The 18,301-nt window shown below is 38.6% G+C and overlaps 1 protein-coding gene across 1 annotated transcript in view; it reads left to right on the top strand.

Moving 5' to 3' along the window:
* The first annotated feature begins 6,163 nt into the window (after window positions 1-6,163).
* The window catches only part of nclb (no child left behind), a 113,880-nt gene continuing 101,742 nt past the window's right edge, over window positions 6,164-18,301 (top strand). Inside the window, exons 1-3 of the mRNA XM_067144723.2 lie at window positions 6,164-6,338; window positions 6,419-6,516; window positions 16,661-16,803. Of these exons, the coding sequence (XP_067000824.2) occupies window positions 6,252-6,338; window positions 6,419-6,516; window positions 16,661-16,803 (328 nt within the window). The 5' untranslated portion in view covers window positions 6,164-6,251. The remainder of the gene's footprint in view (window positions 6,339-6,418; window positions 6,517-16,660; window positions 16,804-18,301) is intronic.

Genomic DNA, 18,301 nt, shown 5'->3' with positions numbered 1-18,301 from the left:
TAGGCATCCACGTGGATGACACCTTCCCCAACTGTAAGTGGCCGTGCACGATCCGCTGCAGGGTGTTTCGGCTAATTATTCCCGTGGCTGCCTCCATTTCCGTAAATGTGATGCATTTGTTTCCTGGGATGGCCTGTTCGACCCGGGCAATGTTGGCTGGTGTTGACACTATCACATTTCTTCCAGAACTCGTTCTCTCGTCCACCGATGTGCGCCTTGTTTTCCAACCTTCCACCCAGTTGTAAACTGTTTTCTATGGCGGCACATGTTCTCCACAGACAGCCACCAAGCGCTGATGAATTTCTGCAGTAATCACGCCATCTTTCCATAGGAACCAAGTCGTATAGCGCTGTCCCTGACGGTTGCTTTCCATGTTGTCTGCTCCTACGCTGACAGTGTTATTATGGAATAGCTATGACGAATACATTCATTGGCGCCTGTGTGTGTGCTGCTACCAAACGGTGGAACAATGCACTAGTTCCACGTCACCACCTCTAAAAGTGAAATGTGAACCATACCCGGACGTACAAAAAATAAACTTTTAAACAATATAGTACGCCCCTCATAATTTTGATGATTACTTGTTGAGAAATTAATTTGTAATTGTAATAACTGAGTAAAATATTTCGCAGGTAACTGTAATTCATCCCAATTATTTGTTTCTTGTATTTTTCCCATCACTGTTGACTCCTTGTATGTGTTGTTGAACTGGTACAGTTTAGGATCATGTTTCGAGGCGTGGATGAGTCCTATGAAAGAAACAACGTGTGTGTATTTGGAAAGTGAACACTATGATTGTCCTAGTGTTGATTTAGACGATTGCCCCCCCCCCCACAAAAGGTACCGTATTATATAACAAAGGTTATCTGAATCAGGATACCACGTTTCGATGGAACAATCCCTGAAAAATGTGTATGATGCACACAGTATTGCCGTGTTAATTATTAGCTGAAGCTCACGTTTACTACACATAGAACTAGATCATAGTGCGTGATTCCCTATGTTTCCTTCATTACTGGACGCGCTATTGAACGGCCAAGTACTGATGGTGCTTTGTCTTTCAGTTGCGATAAAATAGTTATTACTTAGTATAAATAGAAAGATTTGGTCCGTGAGTGATCCAGTTAGTAGAATAAACTGTTTATGTTAGTGTATTTCGGTAGAAATAAAAATGAGTGTTTTTCTAATTTGACGTTGAGTGGTTCTGTTGGTGTTCGGTAGATGTTGGGCACAGCACACACACTCAGTCTCCTAACAAATGAAATTAAATGCTAACGAATAAAATCCTTCGAGCCGGTTGGGAATAGAATCCAGTACCGTACCTCGAGGACTGAAAGCCAAGACACAGACAAGTCATGGAGCCGGACGATTTATATAAATACATTTAGTGATGTCCAAACATCTCTCTATTTTATATTACTTGAATATCCCTTTTAATTTAACTACCATGCAATAATTATGTAGTGTTAAATCTGATATTTCTTGTTCTTTCTTTAAAAAATTTTCATTACAGGACTTCAAATTATCTTATTTTTGCATCGTGTACGTACATTGTTTTAAAAGTATGGTATTTACTATTTATACTGTTTACAGTAAATACTCATGAACCGTTCACAATGTTATCCTTTAATCTAAAATGTTATTGTGAAAATGTTTCATTATTTTTCCTACACCTTGAAAATCAGCAGTACGTTCCAGCTAAATACAATCTGACCTTGCAATAACCTATTTGATCCCAAAATTGATTCTTTACGATATAGCAATTTTAAAAGTGTTCTGGACAGTCGAGTGCGTATCATTACAACAAGTTGATCTTATTTTTCATCAGATTGGTAAAAAGGAAAAATAATTCTGAAGTGCCTTTGAAATGACTGATTATCTTAGCAATTAACTGGTACGGGTTATCTTGCCAATATAGGGACGCGCGCAAAACTCTGCTTCAGCAAGTGGACACATTGCACTACTACTACTGCTACTACTACTACTACTACTACTACAACTACTACTACGACGACTACATTTTCATTTCCTACCCTTATGGAGTATGGCGGACCTCCTAGAGGGTGATGAACTCTCTCGGGCCTTGAGATGTGTTACGATCATTTGAGGTAAGGAGAAGGTAAGAGGTGAGCGGTCATGACCTACAAAACGATCTGTTCCAGCAGTAGCCTTAGCGAGGAGAACCATGGAAGCACATTTTAAGGACAGCTGATGGTGAGACCAGCCACCACCTCCCTAATGCAGTGCTGCAAAGTTAGCCGAAGCTACTCTGCTCGTACGTGTTGCCATCTCTATGTTACATGACACAAGACACTCCAGTCAATCCACTCAGCAATCTCTAGTGACATCACCGCAGAAGCTAAGGCTCTATAAGGTGGGTATGCGTATTTCCTATTTAAGGGGATTGTGAATGATGAAGTATACTTACCGCAAAAAATTGGCCGGAAAATAAACTTATACATTCTCAAAACACAAGGGCTGTGGACAGCTGGTGGTCAAAGAGATGATGCTTGGAACCCGCCCACCTGCATAATAGGTTCATCTTATTTCAAACAAGAGAATTTTGAAAGGCAGCCTTATTTTGCGGCGGCCAATTTTTGTGTGATTGAGTGTACGGTACATATTTTCCTATGTGTGTGCTTTCAGAGGAAACCATTTTGAACATTTCTCCAAAGTTCGATCATTATGCTGTAGTAGATTTTAACAGAAATATACACAAACGAGGAAAATTTATGGGATTGCATCACCAAAACAGAGAAAAAAGTGAATGAGGAATGGAATATGGCTTTTAAATATTGCAGTAAAAGACGACTGTAAATTAATAAAACGTTGCTTAAATTTCATTTTTTGTTTAATTTATACTTAATGCTCGAGCAAGTTAAGCAATTTTGCGAACGTTGAATTTCCATTTAATAAGGTGAGTTCTGTTGAAAAATCAGACTACTACTTCCTACTCCTGAAACCAGAGAAAATCCACTTTTCTGAACATGTGATAATCTTGTCGAAGACAAATGTTTCAGTAGTCTCCTCTGCTCAACGGTTACTTTACCCACTATTTTATAGTCTCTGTCATTGGTAACCGCCTCTCGTACGATTTTTCAGGCTGGGAGAGAAGACTAGGCTTGAGAAGTTTGTAAACCTAGTTTCCTTCTGAATGTAATTTTACCGAGCCCGATAGCTGCAGTCGCTTAAGTGCGGCCAGTATCCAGTAATCGGGAGATAGTGGGTTCGAACCCCACTGTCGGCAGCCCTGAAGATGGTTTTCCATGGTTTACCATTTTCACACCAGGCAAATGCTGGGGCTGTACATTAATTAAGGCCACGGCCGCTTCCTTCCCATTCCTAGGCCTTTCCTATTCCATCGTCGCCATAAGACATATCTGTGTCGGTGCGATGTAACTACCAAAAAAATTAATGTCATTCACAACTATAGAAACATAACATTTGTTTCATAAATATTCAAATGGATAACCTAAAATGCATTGTACAGTACATTATACAAAAGTTCATAAGTTTCATAAAGTCTGAGCTTATTTTATAAAGAAGTCCTTTTCATAAATAGAAAATGACCTGCATTTAAAAATCCCATTAATATAGTTTTTTCATCTTCGTTCACCACATTTCAGCGTGATTTTTGAATATTTTTTTTTCAAAATAAGTGTATTATTCTTATTACTTTGACTACATTGGAAATAGTGTACGGTCACCTTCACACAAGTACTGTGAGGTAAGTATCGGTACTATATAAAAGAATGGAAAGCTATCACTTATCAATGGTTATTTATCTCTATTTTCTCGATGAAACTGTGGCCGATTACAATTTCAAAATACACAACTAAAAATCAAAAAACGAATTCATTTAATTCGGTGGCACCACGGCGCATAGTTTGTGAACAACTGGTCTACTGATTAATAATAATAATAATAATAATAATAATAATAATAATAATAATAATAATAATAATAATAATAATAATAATAATAATAAGAGGAAGAAGAAGAAGAAGAAGGTGAAGAAGAGAAACTGCTTCCTTAGTAAGCTATTTTTTCACATATTTCTACGGCGAGAATATAGTATGTACGTTAAATCAGTTTTGCACTTGTTTGCCAGTGTACGGAACAGCCATACAGAGAGATGTGTAAAGTTGAGGCCGAGATTTAGCGGAAAGTAAGTAAGAACAAAAATGGCGACCGAGCACACCTATAGGCTTTAAGAGAGTCCTAGACTATCGGGTGGTTATCCATAATACGGTATTGGGATATTAGTTAAGGAACGTTTTTATTTATTTTGAGATAAATGTGTCTTAAGGTGGAATCATCAGAAAATGTGTGTAACTAAATAGTATCATGTAGCAAAATGTGTAGCGCGATGTTAGGGCCTACTGATGTTACCTGGGAACAATACCTTGAGAGGCCGTGGATCTGTATGCCATGTCATGGCCATTCATCAATACTTCATATTACAGCCTGCATGCTTGCTAGGCACATCACGCCACACATTTTACTCATAGATATAAGTTACCGGATGACATTAACATAGCCCACAACCCTCAAGAAGAAGACAGATATAAGTTATTTATTATAATTTTATTTTCTCAACGGGAAAGGTAATAACTTTTCTTTCCTTTTCCCTTTAGTTGACATATTATCAATATCATATTTTCTAGTTCAATTGTTGTGATGTGATGTGACATAAACCATACGCTAAATGAATGAATAAATAAATTGTTACTTTATTTGATAAATACTTCAGCAGAAATGTGTACGGGAAATCTGAAGGAGTGTCAGGATATTTTTTGTTATTTGTTCACTAGTACTTCTACCAAGTACAGTAGAGATAATACACGACACTGAGCGAGATATCAAGGGACAGCTACTGGAGCTCATTCTAGCGGATAGACCTGAACAGTACTGATTCTCTCATAAGAGCACGTGTATTTTTGTGTGAAGTTTTTGGTGTTATTTATGCGTTTTCAGTGAGTTGACATAAATAAAGAGTAGTGTGTGTCATTCCTTGATATCTCCTCTCAACATGAGGGGAAAGGTATGTGCTGTGTTTGGCTGCAGTAATTACGAAGTGGAGAAAAATGCGCGGTCGTTCTTCAAGTTCCCTCGTGACAAGAACATGTAAGTAATAATGTGTTTGCATATATATTCTTGCAGTGACAGAGATTTTTATAGTACTTCATAATCTTCTGACCTGCTCGATCCATATTTTAACTGCCATAAAATGTAATACGCACATTTTATTATATAGTGCAGCAGTTAACCTTCAATACCGATGTGTTGTTGTAGGTGTGATCTATGGGTTTTGAAATGTCACATAAGTGATTTGGGTAATTTGTACAAGAAAGAAGGGACGTAACGCTTATATAAGAATTATAAGATCTGTTCAGATCATTTCCAGGCCAGCGACTTTAAAAATCCTCGACTATACAGCCAAGGGTATGTTACATTTTTACTCTAATTGTACGTAAATACTCCTCAAAGCATCACTATCGACAACATTTTCATACTTTTCTTTCTTTTATCCCTCTTCTCAGATTAAAGCTGGGATTTTATAGGTTTTCTTTCTGTTAGTAGGCTTCATGTTAAGAGGAAAATTGTCCAGCTGTTAAATATTAATTCATTGCATCATATGTGTAAGGAATGTGCCGATATTTTTATTGACAAGTGTCTTAATGTGATGATACAATGTTTTTAAATGAGAAAAAAGACAAATCCAACCGTAAGAGTTCAGGCAGGAATGCTAAAGCTACAAAAGTAATGCATAAATGAAAGATCAAGCCATTTCACAGCAGTCTATTTCACATCTTGTTTATATGTCTAATTTCAGTCTTTGAATAATAACATTTTTAATAATTCTTCATTCATTTATCCAGAATTGCTTTAGCAACTTCGAAGTTAATATCTCAATAACACTTTCTTTCTAGACGTAATTTATTTATCCATTTCCGTATATACATTTCGATTGATATTTGAATTTAGCGCGATTTTTTCAGGTCAAGTCACTAGGAGCGCCACCGTCGAATTGTCTCTCATTTTAGCAAGGCTAAATCCGTAAGTGTCGCGTATTGTCTCTAGTGTATTTCTTTGCTTCTACTTTGAGTTGGTGCACCTGTTCTCCTGATCAACTGAATATCGTAATTCGCAAGATGTGCACGTGAAACATGTGTTTGTCAGTGAAATCATGGTCCTTCATTAAAAATTACTAGGTTAAGCATTTAGGGTGCTTGCATTCTTTGTTAATAATGAGCGATGTACCAGCAGCTAGCATAAACTTCGTACCATGTGTAAAATGGGTGAGAAAAGGAGTTGCGAAGAGTAATCCGGAGAAAGTTAGTTTGTTATGACTACTTCTTATAGCATTTTATTGGTTAAGTTTTCTCATTATTAAAAAATTTGTGTGCTATTTCAGGTTCAGCTCACGGAACAGGAGCTAGAGGAGATTATTAAGCAAAACAAAAGTGAACTGGATGAAGTTGTCGATGAGGAAGAATTGGAGGCAATTAAAAAGTGAGTTACGTTTTGTATCGTAGACTTATAGTAGGCTATCCGTTTCACGTTCTACTTCTTTTGCTCGCAGGACGGCAGAATCTCGGAAGTCGTTATTTTAATATTGCACCCACTGATGAGAATTGTTTGAGAAGAGGTATAGGTGTTCTTAGCAAAGTTACTAAATAATTGCTTTAATAGTGTTTCGAGTAAAGCACTGTTTTATCACTGTAATTTAATTCTAGGATAGTTTAAATTAATACACATATTTACACAAGCACAGTTTGGTTCAACCGCGAATGACCAAGTTCCAGCCTACTAATTGCTATCTATTCACAAGTCTCTCACAGCAGGACTTCACATGTATAGTACACGAAACTTTTAGTGATACTTCGGCTCCCTAGTGCTGAATCGGTAGACCTCGGTTATCTTCGACATTCGTATTGGCAACCTTTGACACACAAACTATGAATCGCTGTGAAGACATCTGACGTACTGGTGCACTTTACATACTAGTACTGTTATTGTTTACACAGCAAAGCCAAAATATAGAATTCATGCTAGGAACAAGATTCGCATTGAGAAATGTTATATAAAGTGTGTGTGGCACAGTTGTTGGCTTAAGATAATAAAGGTTTATGAAATTCACATCGATCGATCATACTATCGATCCAGTTCAGATTTCATTTCCATTCAGTTGGCAGTAGGCTATTACCAGAACCAGGGCACTGAGCTCAATAGCTGCAGTCGCTTAAGTGCGGCCAGTATCTAGTATTCGGGAGATAGTAGGTTCGAACCCCACTGTCGGCAGCCCTGAAAATGGTTTTACGTGGTTTCCCATTTTCACACCAGGCAAATGCTGGGGCTGTACCTTAATTAAGGCCATGGCCGCTTCCTTCCCACTCCCAGCCCTTTCCTGTCCCATCATCGCCGTAAGACCTATCTGTGTCGGTGTGACGTAAAACAACTAGCAAAAAAAAAAAAAAAGAAATAGAACCAGGGCAGGTCCTTCCTTACTCCTCACCTCCATAAAACCAAGTATCACTAAAAGTTTCGTGGACTATACAGTCTTTACCTGGATGGCTATAATCCTTATTGACAGGTTCACCTTAATTTCATTTTCACTCGCACGCTCAGTCACCTCGCACATTAGCTGCTGAACCCCACAACACACGATACTATTCCTTGGTTTGACTTCAGAGGAAGTCCAGTAATTCACAGAGGCATACATAGTGAACTACTTAATACTGATATCTCAACAGCAACAGTTCAACAGCGCTAGCTTGCACTACAACAACAACAACAGTTAACACTGCTCCAATTCTACTCTCAGCACTGTTCCACACAGAGACTTCAAGGTAGTCTTCAGTCCCCAGTAGCACTCACACTGTACTCTAAAGCAGCACACTGACAATACTCCTTACTCAAACACGACTATACTCTTGACATCATTAAGACAGTGATGGCGCCCAACACTGTCACTCCAGTCCAACACCGAACTCTAGCACTTAGACACAACAACAACTCATTTAGACTGCGGTGAGACTCTAGTGACAGCCAGCACTCCTGCCATCCCAGTCCAATGACTGAAGTCCTACAGTCACTCGCTGTTCGTGTGTAGCCTTCTGATTATATCCCGGTTATAATGTATCGGTACTGAAATATTCGGGTCTCGGCTAGAGATGGAACATTCTCGTTGCACTTTCCATAAAGCACACAGCGAAACCAGAAAAAGAGAACGATACAGGGAGAGTCTGGCCATGCCCTCCAGGCTGGCTGGGATAGCCCCACTCTTACTCACTACTCCCTTCCAGGAAATAACGAACGGAGCGTCTTTATTTACTAGTTTGCAAAAGAGAGGTTAAGAATGCGACATGGTGCGGCTCACACACCATCACAGCGCCCTGCACATGGATGCCAGCTTACGAACTTAGGTCAGGATAGAAGTGACAGGGGCGTAACGAATGTGATACGTGCCCACCTGCCAAAATAAAAATTCACAGTGTACAAACTATGAATACCGTATTCATTTAATTACAGCAGGTAAAAGTAATGCAATATATTGTTAAGTTATATGAACAAAGGGATTATTCGTTATTGTAAGATTATTACAATATCATGTTTAATAGGTTTATTTGATTTCATCCATGGTTTAACGGTTAAACTGCTAAACTACTAACCATAAACCACTTAGATGTTCGTACTTAACTATAATTGGTTTCATGTTTCAATGACTTCAGAACTATATTCTGTAACCGATACCAAAGTCTCGGTTATAATAATTTATTCGATTACAACGCAGAAAAATATCTGAAAAAAATTAAATAAAAATAATGTTCAAATAAAGTTTGAAAAATATTAAACTACACAACTAATAAGCCTGTTATTAACTTTGCGCAAAGAAACCTTGTTCTAAACTGAGTTGACCGATTCTTACTTCACCAATTTCTTATTGGCATTATACACTGTTGTCAAATAAATGTGTGTCATAAGTTAAATGTTCTGCAAAATGTTTGCATAATACTATATCAGGTGCAGGACACATCAAGAAAGTATGATTTCCTAACTAAAATATTATATTTTGATATCATCCTTCATTGCTGTAATTATTTTCAAATAATTTGGTGCAGTTCTGGAGAACGTGTCGCTGTGTTGAGAGAGAGGGCAAGGGTAATGGCAAGAATTTTTGTTCTGTTACACTCAACACAGTGCATGTAAGTGGAAATACCTCTACGTACAAATTATAGAATGCAAACTATTTTGACTGATTCTACAAATGACATAGATATTGATTCCCATAGGGAACCTGAATGCGTCTTGGTGCGTGTGCTGTTTACCAAATGATGAGCCCAATTTAGCACACTGGGGCGAAACACTGGCAACCAGGAATGAGTTAGCTGGAAAAATTTAATGTCCAATAACGGACCAACTACATTGATATGATTCTACAAAACCGTCCAGATCATTTCTGTGCAGAGTGACATTAGGCTACGGTATATTATCCCTTTTTTCTGTTTGCAAGGAGTCTCGGGGCCCCTAAAGACCTGGGCCCGAAATGTTACACCCCTGAGAAGTGGATAGTGGTAAGACCATTTGTCTGGATTGGTTAGTTTGGTTATTGATAAGACCATTGGTCCGGCTAGTGACAAGACAATCTGGCTGGAGGGCAAGCAAAGGAGGGGTCTGGCAAGTGAAAATTAATTAAATTCCACTGACTTTCAGTTGTAGGTCTCTCTTATACTCTCCACAATGACTTAATCAGTTAATCAAATTACCTCTCCTTGCGTAGAGTGTACTAGCTGATGTACCTGTGCTTCGCTACGGAATTCTAAATTGTGTACAGAATTCTAGGTTAGGTAGTGTAAATGTGAGGAAGATTGTATTAAGTTGCATAGCTCTTAACCTTGCCCTAGAAACACGACGGGGAAGTCACCAACGTCTTTTCTCATATGAAGACTGGGTTAGGTAATTTTCATTGTAATGGTAGGCCAGCTTGCCTACCGTCAGTCACAATCAGGTTGGAGAGTTTTCATTATAATGGCAGACACTCACTCTCCCCTGCCTTTATAGATTCTCAGAAAGACACTCTTAGTGGTTTTCACAACTGAAATGAACGTGGGTCATTCCAATGATGTCAGTAGGAATGGCGCGATTAAAAGCAATGCTTTCATATGAAATACTCGATCAAATAAAAAACCACAAATTTTCTCACTTTTAACGAACAGTACTACGCTGCCGAACTAACAGTTCAAAGCTACAGAGCTGGAATGACCAAGACGCAGACATCCGTGATCCGTGAACAATCTTCGTCCTTTTTTTCGGCGCAGGGGTTCGAATAGTGGATAGTCCCAGGGCAGAAACTATGCCCTTTTACTTATCTGTTTCCTGGGAATACCCAATGAGTCGGAAAATCTCAATTCACTACACTGGCGGGGGAAAGAACTATCTGACGTGGAAGCAATTTTTCATCCAAGTCAGAGAAGAAACCACATCTTCGCTGCTAATTTGGAATAAAATGAATGTAGATTTAATAAAAGTGAAGAGGAAGAAGCTTTTCTTAAGAAACAGCTCTTTTCAGGGTTGAATTTTGAGTTATTTAATGAATTGTGGTACTAATTTGGGATAAAATGAATTTAGATTTAATAAAAGTGAAAAGGAGCTTTTCTTAAGAAACGGCTCTTTTCAGAGTTCAATTTTGAGTTATTTAATGAATTGTGATACTATAATTTGGAATAGGCTTAAATTCTAATTCTAGACCAGTTCATACTACTACTACTACTACTACTACTACTACTACTACTACTACTACTACTACTACTACTACTACTAACTGAGCCTCTGACTTACGTGCGCACACTGCTCATTCAAAACAGCGCGTCAGAGTAGGTATCGAATAGCTGGAATACTATGATGAACCAGTGTGTTACGTACCAGCAGTATCAGAAAATGTATGAACCAGAGGAATGGCATGCTAAAGAAGAAAGTTATCTAACTCCTCAGCTATTTCCCGCCAATATTAAGTTAGGCTTTATACTCGGTACGCAGCAGTTATCCCATGTATTGGAGTTGAATGTCAGCATAAGAAACAAAGAACTTTACAACAAACAACGGTCAGTGCAATGTTATTGTTGATCAATGTTACGCGCTTTCGGTATTGTAGGCCTTCACATTATTAATTGTCTTCCGGTTCTGAAATACCACTCTTATCATAGTCGGTACGGTAAAACTGAATAAAACATAAATGATCGGAAATTGTATTCTCTAAAACTTTTGTTATGTAGTACTTTTCCATAGGACCAAGAACATAGGTATTTAAAAATTAAATTTTAGGTGCCTTCCCCTAAACTACCATTTCACCCAGGGTGAATAACATTGTTTATAGCTTAAACTGTAGTTTCTTATTCCCCGACTCTATATACCGATTTTCATTAAATTCTGTTTACCCATTTTCTCGGGGCTCGGCGTTGATATGGACTTGGCAACAAAAATCCTAATTTTTTAAAAAACAAAAATCTAATTCATGAATACCTGTTTATCATAGCCGGTACGGTAAAAATTCATGACGTAAATGATCGAAAATTTAATTCTATATAACTTTAGTTATGTAGTATTTATCAATATGACCACTAATAATAATATTTGAGAAATAATTTTAGGCCTTCCCCTAAACTACCATTTCACTTAGAGTGAATAAAATGATTTATAGCTTAGATTGTAGCGGCTCACCCCCCGACTTCACATACCGATTTTTATTAAATTATGTTCAGCCGTTTTCTCGTGATGTGTGTAAATACATACAGACAGACAGAAATTACTTAAAAGTAAAAACTGCATTTTCTTGTTACTGTGGACATGATCGATACAGAAATACCATTCTTTTCAAATTCTGAGCAATGTACAGACAAAACTCTTCTTTTATATATATAGATTACTCGCACACATTTTAGTGATAGATTTTTGTACAGGAGTGAGGAGGGAGCTCTCCCGGTTCTGGTAATACTGCCAAATGAATGGAAATGAAATCTGAATTGAATCGATAATATGATCGATCGTTATGAATTTTCTAAACCTTTAAGCCAACAACTGTGTCTCACACACTTTATTTAATATTATATAACATTTCTCAATGCGAATCTTGTTCATAGCATGAATTCTATAGTTTTGCTTTGCTGTGTAAACAACAACAGTACTAGTACGTAAAGTGTACGCCAGATGTCACACAGCGATGCATAAGCGATTCATAGTTTGTGTTTCAAAGGTTGCCAATTTGAATCTTGAAGATAACCAAGGTCAACCGTTTCAGCACAAGGGTGTCCATCTATCACTAAAAAGTGTGTGAGTAATAACTACAATCATCACACGCCATGATAAGTCACTTTTGAACTCCCCGGTGGTAGCACTGAGCAAGACATGATGCAAGCTCTATCGAGGGGCAGTAGGAACTGCCCTGCAGCCAACAGCAGCACAGGAAATGGCCGCACATCACAGATTGTCATAGTATGAGATTTAAAATTTCTAAATAAGAAATAATTCTTTTAGGGGTGGGTTGGTGGGTCCCTTGCAAGCGTAAAAGGAGGATCTCTCCTCCCATATACTTTAGGTATTGTTTCACATCATTTTTGCATAATTTTCACCTTTCAAAAAAAAATGAACTAGCGAGGAAAGTGTAACCCGTTAATACTCATTGGTTACTTCTATAATCAATCTCCAATTTCTTTGTTGCCTTATATTACAACGTGACTCTTTAAGGACTGAAATTATTGAAGGATTATGATCTGAACAGTCTCCACAAAGTGATTGGATAGTTTGCCAACCATTAACTAGGCACAGGACACACACATCCTGTCATCAAAACAAACAAGAAAATTTTCCACATTAACCGTGTTGGACAAACTTTGACACTGGATACAAATGAAATGAATTCCTCTCATATAACCTTTAAGTTTTCAGTCTTTTGAAACTAGTGCAAATTAAAGAAAGCTGTAGAGAATACATGGAAAAGAAAACATTTTATTAGTAATAAAACACATTAGAAAATGCCTGGAAAAGAAATTTAATTAAAATAATGGAGTGGCACATTTTTTTTTCTTGCAAGAACATCACCAGATTCTATTAAACCACTTTTATTATATGTAGATACATAGTGCTCACATTTTAAAAGGAAACTTTGGATCATTCTGCCACTGACCCACTTACAGCTCTCCCAATTGCTGTATGAGAAGCTAGGTGACAGGCAACAAAGCAAGGAAACTACATTACAGTGGAACCCAGCTTGCACTTTCCCTTGGAGAGCATGTTCCATTACTACCAGGAAATCAAGACATTCAGCAGCTTAAGAAGAAGACCCCAAAACTTTCAATATTATTTTAAAAAATACTGTTTATATATGCAGGTTTATTACTCTCCATTTATTTCAGATACTGTTGCAAATGACCACTTGCCACAGTAGGACGTACCTCACATCGTTTAAACAAATTATTTTCTACTTTCTGTAATTCCACTTGATTAATAGACTTAATTGTGTGTGTTGTTTCGCTCTCAGTTCCTCTATAGTATGGGGATTATTTCAGTAAACTTTGCCCTTTCTGGTTCTCCAAAGACGATAATCATAGCAAGTTTAGTCGGCTGGTCTAGTGGGCCATAAAGCTGTACTAATTACCTGGTATCAAGATCTGAATGTAAAGTGTCTATAGAATTAAGAGTGGTATGCTCTGTGGCACTGTCCGGTTGAAAATATCCATAATCCTTTTTCTTCCTGTGTCAGTTCATTAAAAAGTGGATGCAAAATTGTTTTCATTTACAGTTCAGCTCTCGCTGATAAGGTTGGTTGGTGTGTGCATTTCAGTGGGCTTGGCAAACTGATATGTAATAGCAGCTAGTGAGGAAAGCAATGGCAAACTGTCTCACTATCCTCATTTCCCTAGTATACCTCTTCAGTGATGCCTAAGCCATCTATGACAGCTAATGGCGGAGCTGTTAAGAATCAAACCAGCTTTTGGGCTGAATACTCAACATACATTGGAATTCGTTCTCTGAAACCCAATTATCCGCTGCATGCTTACTGCACACTCTACCCCTTTTTTAATGGGATACAATGGCACTTCCTGTACAATATATGGTTTCTCAGTACTCCACAATTGCACATTTTGAAAATTTAAATGTCCAGAGGGATGGAACCATGTCTTGTCAGTCGTGGATCCAAATTTCCATTGCAGACACTTCCATGAAACAACTTACAGAATGTTATTCTTGTGGCAACATCTGTCTGGTGAAGTTCCTGCCCAAACTTTATTTTATATGGTTGAAATTGCAGCAGTGCGGTCGCTTTGTGGGCCGACCCCGTAGATTGATACCTTCGTGTCCTGCATAAGGCGCAAAAGTGGTTTTCTGGGACTTGCTTCTAACCATACCCCAATATCCCCAAGTTTATCTTCTTTTTCTGCTTCCTCTGTACATCACTAACTGAACCTGTTGCATGCCACTTTTTCATCATGCAAATCTCCGAACACATTTTGTATGGTTATCTTTGTTTATGAAACATTCCACCAAATAAATTCGCTGTTCAACCAAATGCTTCATTTTCCAGTCGATTACTTAATACGCAAGCATTATACACTATAATACACAAGCAACAGTCACATGCAAGTTCTTGAACAATTCTCAGAAGCAACTAACCACTGGGTTGGCTTTCCACACTCCAGTTGAGAGAGCTGGAAGTTGGACAATGGCAGAATGATACAAAGTTTCCTCGTAAAATGAGAGCACTGTATAATTTCAATATTGTTTATGTTGTGTAAATGTGATTAAGAATGGGTTAAGTTTTTCGAGACTGAAAAGAAAATGGCTTCCACTTCAACAAATCTCTCTCTGGTGGTAGGCTAGTGGGTTTGATTCCAGCTTGATCCACTGGTACCGGTATTTGAAGATACCGAAGTATGTAAGTCTCATGTTGGTAGACTTACCTGCACCAATCTCTCTTCTGTACAGGGCAATTCAAAATGATGGACCCGATTTCATAAATTTATCCTGTGAAATCTAATGAATATATTATACTGTGAGATATGTGCAAAGAAAGGCAAACTCTCAAAGTTTAGTTGAGTTTAGATTTCATCCCACGTGGTTTCATTTTCAGCCGTTACAAGCGTGCAGGAACCGAGAAAAGAAAATGGTTGCGGCTGGAGATCAGAAGTCGTTCTGTGTGCTTGATTACCATGGAAACAAGTCTGTGATTAGTGTTCAACAGTATTTCCGTACCAGGTATGAAAGAGACCCACCTACTGGAAAAGCCATTCGTGCGTGGTATGCAAAATTCAGAGACACAGGCTGCATCTGTAAGCGAAAGTCGACTGGCCGTCCTTCGGCTGGGGAAGAGACAGTGGAACGTGTTCACGCCAGTTTCGCGCGGAGTCCACAGAAGTCCACCTACCGGGCAGCAAGGCAACTTGAACTTCCACAGGCAACTGTTTGGCGCATTCTGCGGAAACGATTACGAATGAAACCCTACCGCTTGCAACTGGCGCAGGGCTTAAAAGACACTGATTATGCTGCTCAAGCGTCCTTCTGTGCTGAGTTTCTCGCATTAATGGAAGAGGATGGGTTCTCCGATAGGGTAATTTTCAATGATGAAGCGAGTTTTCACCTTTCCAGGACTGTGAATAGACACAACGTAAGGATCTGGGAAACTTCAAATCCCCATCAAGTTGTGGAACACCAATGCGATTCTCCCAAGGTGAATGTGTTTTGTGCCATTTCCCATGAGAAAGTTTATGGACCCTTTTTCTTCATTGAACCTACTTTGACAGGAAATGTTTTTCTTGATATGCTGCAACAATGGCTCCTGCCACAGCTCGAAGAGGATAGTGCAGATTTCATCCTTCAACTGGATGGTGCCCCTCCGCATTACCATGGCAGCGAACGGAGCGATCTCAACGAGAAATTGGCACAACGCTGGATAGGCTGTGCATCTCAGGAGGATCGAACTCTCATTCGTTGGCCACCGCGTTCCCCCGACTTAACCCCATGTGATTTCTTGTGGGGTTTCGTAAAGGATCATGTTTACGTACCACCTCTTCTACTAACGTTGGACGACCTTCATGCCCGCATCACACCAGCCATCGCAGAGATTGACCGCGACACACTACACAAGGTTTGATAGTAGATATACTATCGGGTTGATGTATGTCGTGTTACGCGAGGTACTCACATAGACACTTGTGATATGACCGAAAATAACTTTGAGAGTTTACCGTTCTTAGCACGTCTCACATTACGATATGTTTATTAGATTTCACAGAATAAATTTATGAAATCGGGTCCATCATTTTGAATTATCCTGTATATATCTTTACCAAGGCACTAACATTCTTGGTAACAGACACAGTTTAAATCATGCACACCTGACTGTAATGTTGGTAATGGACATAAGACATCAAGTGTTTCTATTCTGGAAGTCGGTTACTGAAGACAAATTATAATCAGTTCAGAGTGCTCAAACAGGGTAACATGATTAATGTAAAAGTTGTAGTTAAGCCATTATTCTTTGTAAATTCATATTATTACAATTTAATAGATTTGAGTTATAAAGAGCTGATTAAATTACTTTCACTAAGCATTTACCACGAGTTTTATTTGTCAAGTTTCAGCAATAATCCCTTCTTTATTCCAGGGGAATTAATAGGTCCACAGAAGATGACATTGAAGATGAAGAAGTAGAAACTGAAGAAGAGAGTGAGGTAAATCTGAAGAGTAAACAGAAGAACGTAGAAGTTGACGATGAATTCAATTTTGCCCAATATGATGATGAAAGTGGTAAGTACTACATTGCAATGTAGGTAAGCTTAACTTGAGCCATTTATGTTACTTTTTCGCAATTTCCTTTACGTCGCACCGACATAAACAGGTGTTGTGGCAACGATGGATAGTAAAGGTCTAGCTGTGGGGGAAAAAGTGGCCGTGGCCTTAATTAAGGTGCAGTCCCAGCATTTGCCAAGTGTGAAAATGGGAAACCACGGAAAACCATCTTAAGGACTGCTGACAGTGGGGTTCGCACCCACTATCTCCCGGATGCAAGCTCACAGCTGGGCGCCCCTAACTACACAGCCAACTCACCTGGTTTGTATTACTTTAGACCTAAAGCAGACCCTACACGGTCAGTAATACTGTCAGTACCGAAAAATATTGACAGTAATACTGATCGCGTGTGGACTGGAATGATGGAATGAAGGCCAGTACTGAAGCAGATCCGGATTTCCTGATCTGCGAGCGTCAGTACTGTAGAGTGGTGGGGATACTGACAGTTATACTGACCGTGTGAGTGCGCTTGTCATTATTTCTGTCAGTATCAACGGAGCAGCGGTGGACGACAAATGCGTTTCTCACCAAGGCCAAGTAGAGGTGCTTGTGGAACCGTCAAGTAGGCCTATTGCAAAAGTTTATCGAGCTATATGAAACGCTGCCAGAATAAACGTACTTAACACAATACTTTACATGTTTCCACAACTGCTGTACTGATGGAAACTGGTGACATTATAGCAGAAAACTTTAAATCTTCAAAATTTATACCAGTTGTAAGATACCTCACTGTCACCGCTAATCTCTCTGCCACCGATAAAAAGCACCGCATGTTTGTATTTTGCCTTATTACAAAAAGCTCTACCAATCTTCAAAATTTATACCAGTTGCAAGATACCTCACTGTCACCGCTAATCTCTCTGCCACCGATAAACAGCACCGCATGTTTGTATTTTGCCTTATTACAAAAGGCTCTACCATTCGTAGTAATTTTGAAAAAGTACCCTCACGCATTCGGAGATAGTTCTGATAATCTTCTGCTTCGGTATATTGTGTTTCCCTCAACACTTCATATGAGAATACTTTTCTCTTTTCCTAAGCCAATCTTTAACCCATCGTTTACGTTTAAAACTGTGTTTCGTGCAGTACCAATATGATAGCTACAAAATGCCCGTCTTTTACGATCCATTTTGATAGAATACCGCAATTGCATGTTATAAATCTCATTCCGTAGTGACGGTTATTGACTTTATTTGTAAAGCGAGAATGCCGCAATGGTAAGCTAGTGCACTGGTACTGACCAAAATATTGACAGTAATAATGATCGTGTAAGGTCGCTACAATATTGATGCGTGCTGTCAGTATTATTGACTCAGTATTACTGATCAGTATTACTGACTGTGTAGGGTCTGCTTAAGGAAATATTAGTCTTCCACCCTGGTTTAGTGTTAATGTATCTGACAACTGTCTGAATGGCTGTGACATTAAGTTCTCAGTTTTTACAGGATATTTTGCA

The sequence above is a fragment of the Anabrus simplex genome, chromosome 1, assembly GCF_040414725.1.
Source record: "Anabrus simplex isolate iqAnaSimp1 chromosome 1, ASM4041472v1, whole genome shotgun sequence".
In the NCBI taxonomy this organism is placed as follows: domain Eukaryota; kingdom Metazoa; phylum Arthropoda; class Insecta; order Orthoptera; family Tettigoniidae; genus Anabrus; species Anabrus simplex.
Note: the sequence above shows the minus strand (reverse complement) of the source record. Positions and strands in the feature narration are given on the sequence as shown.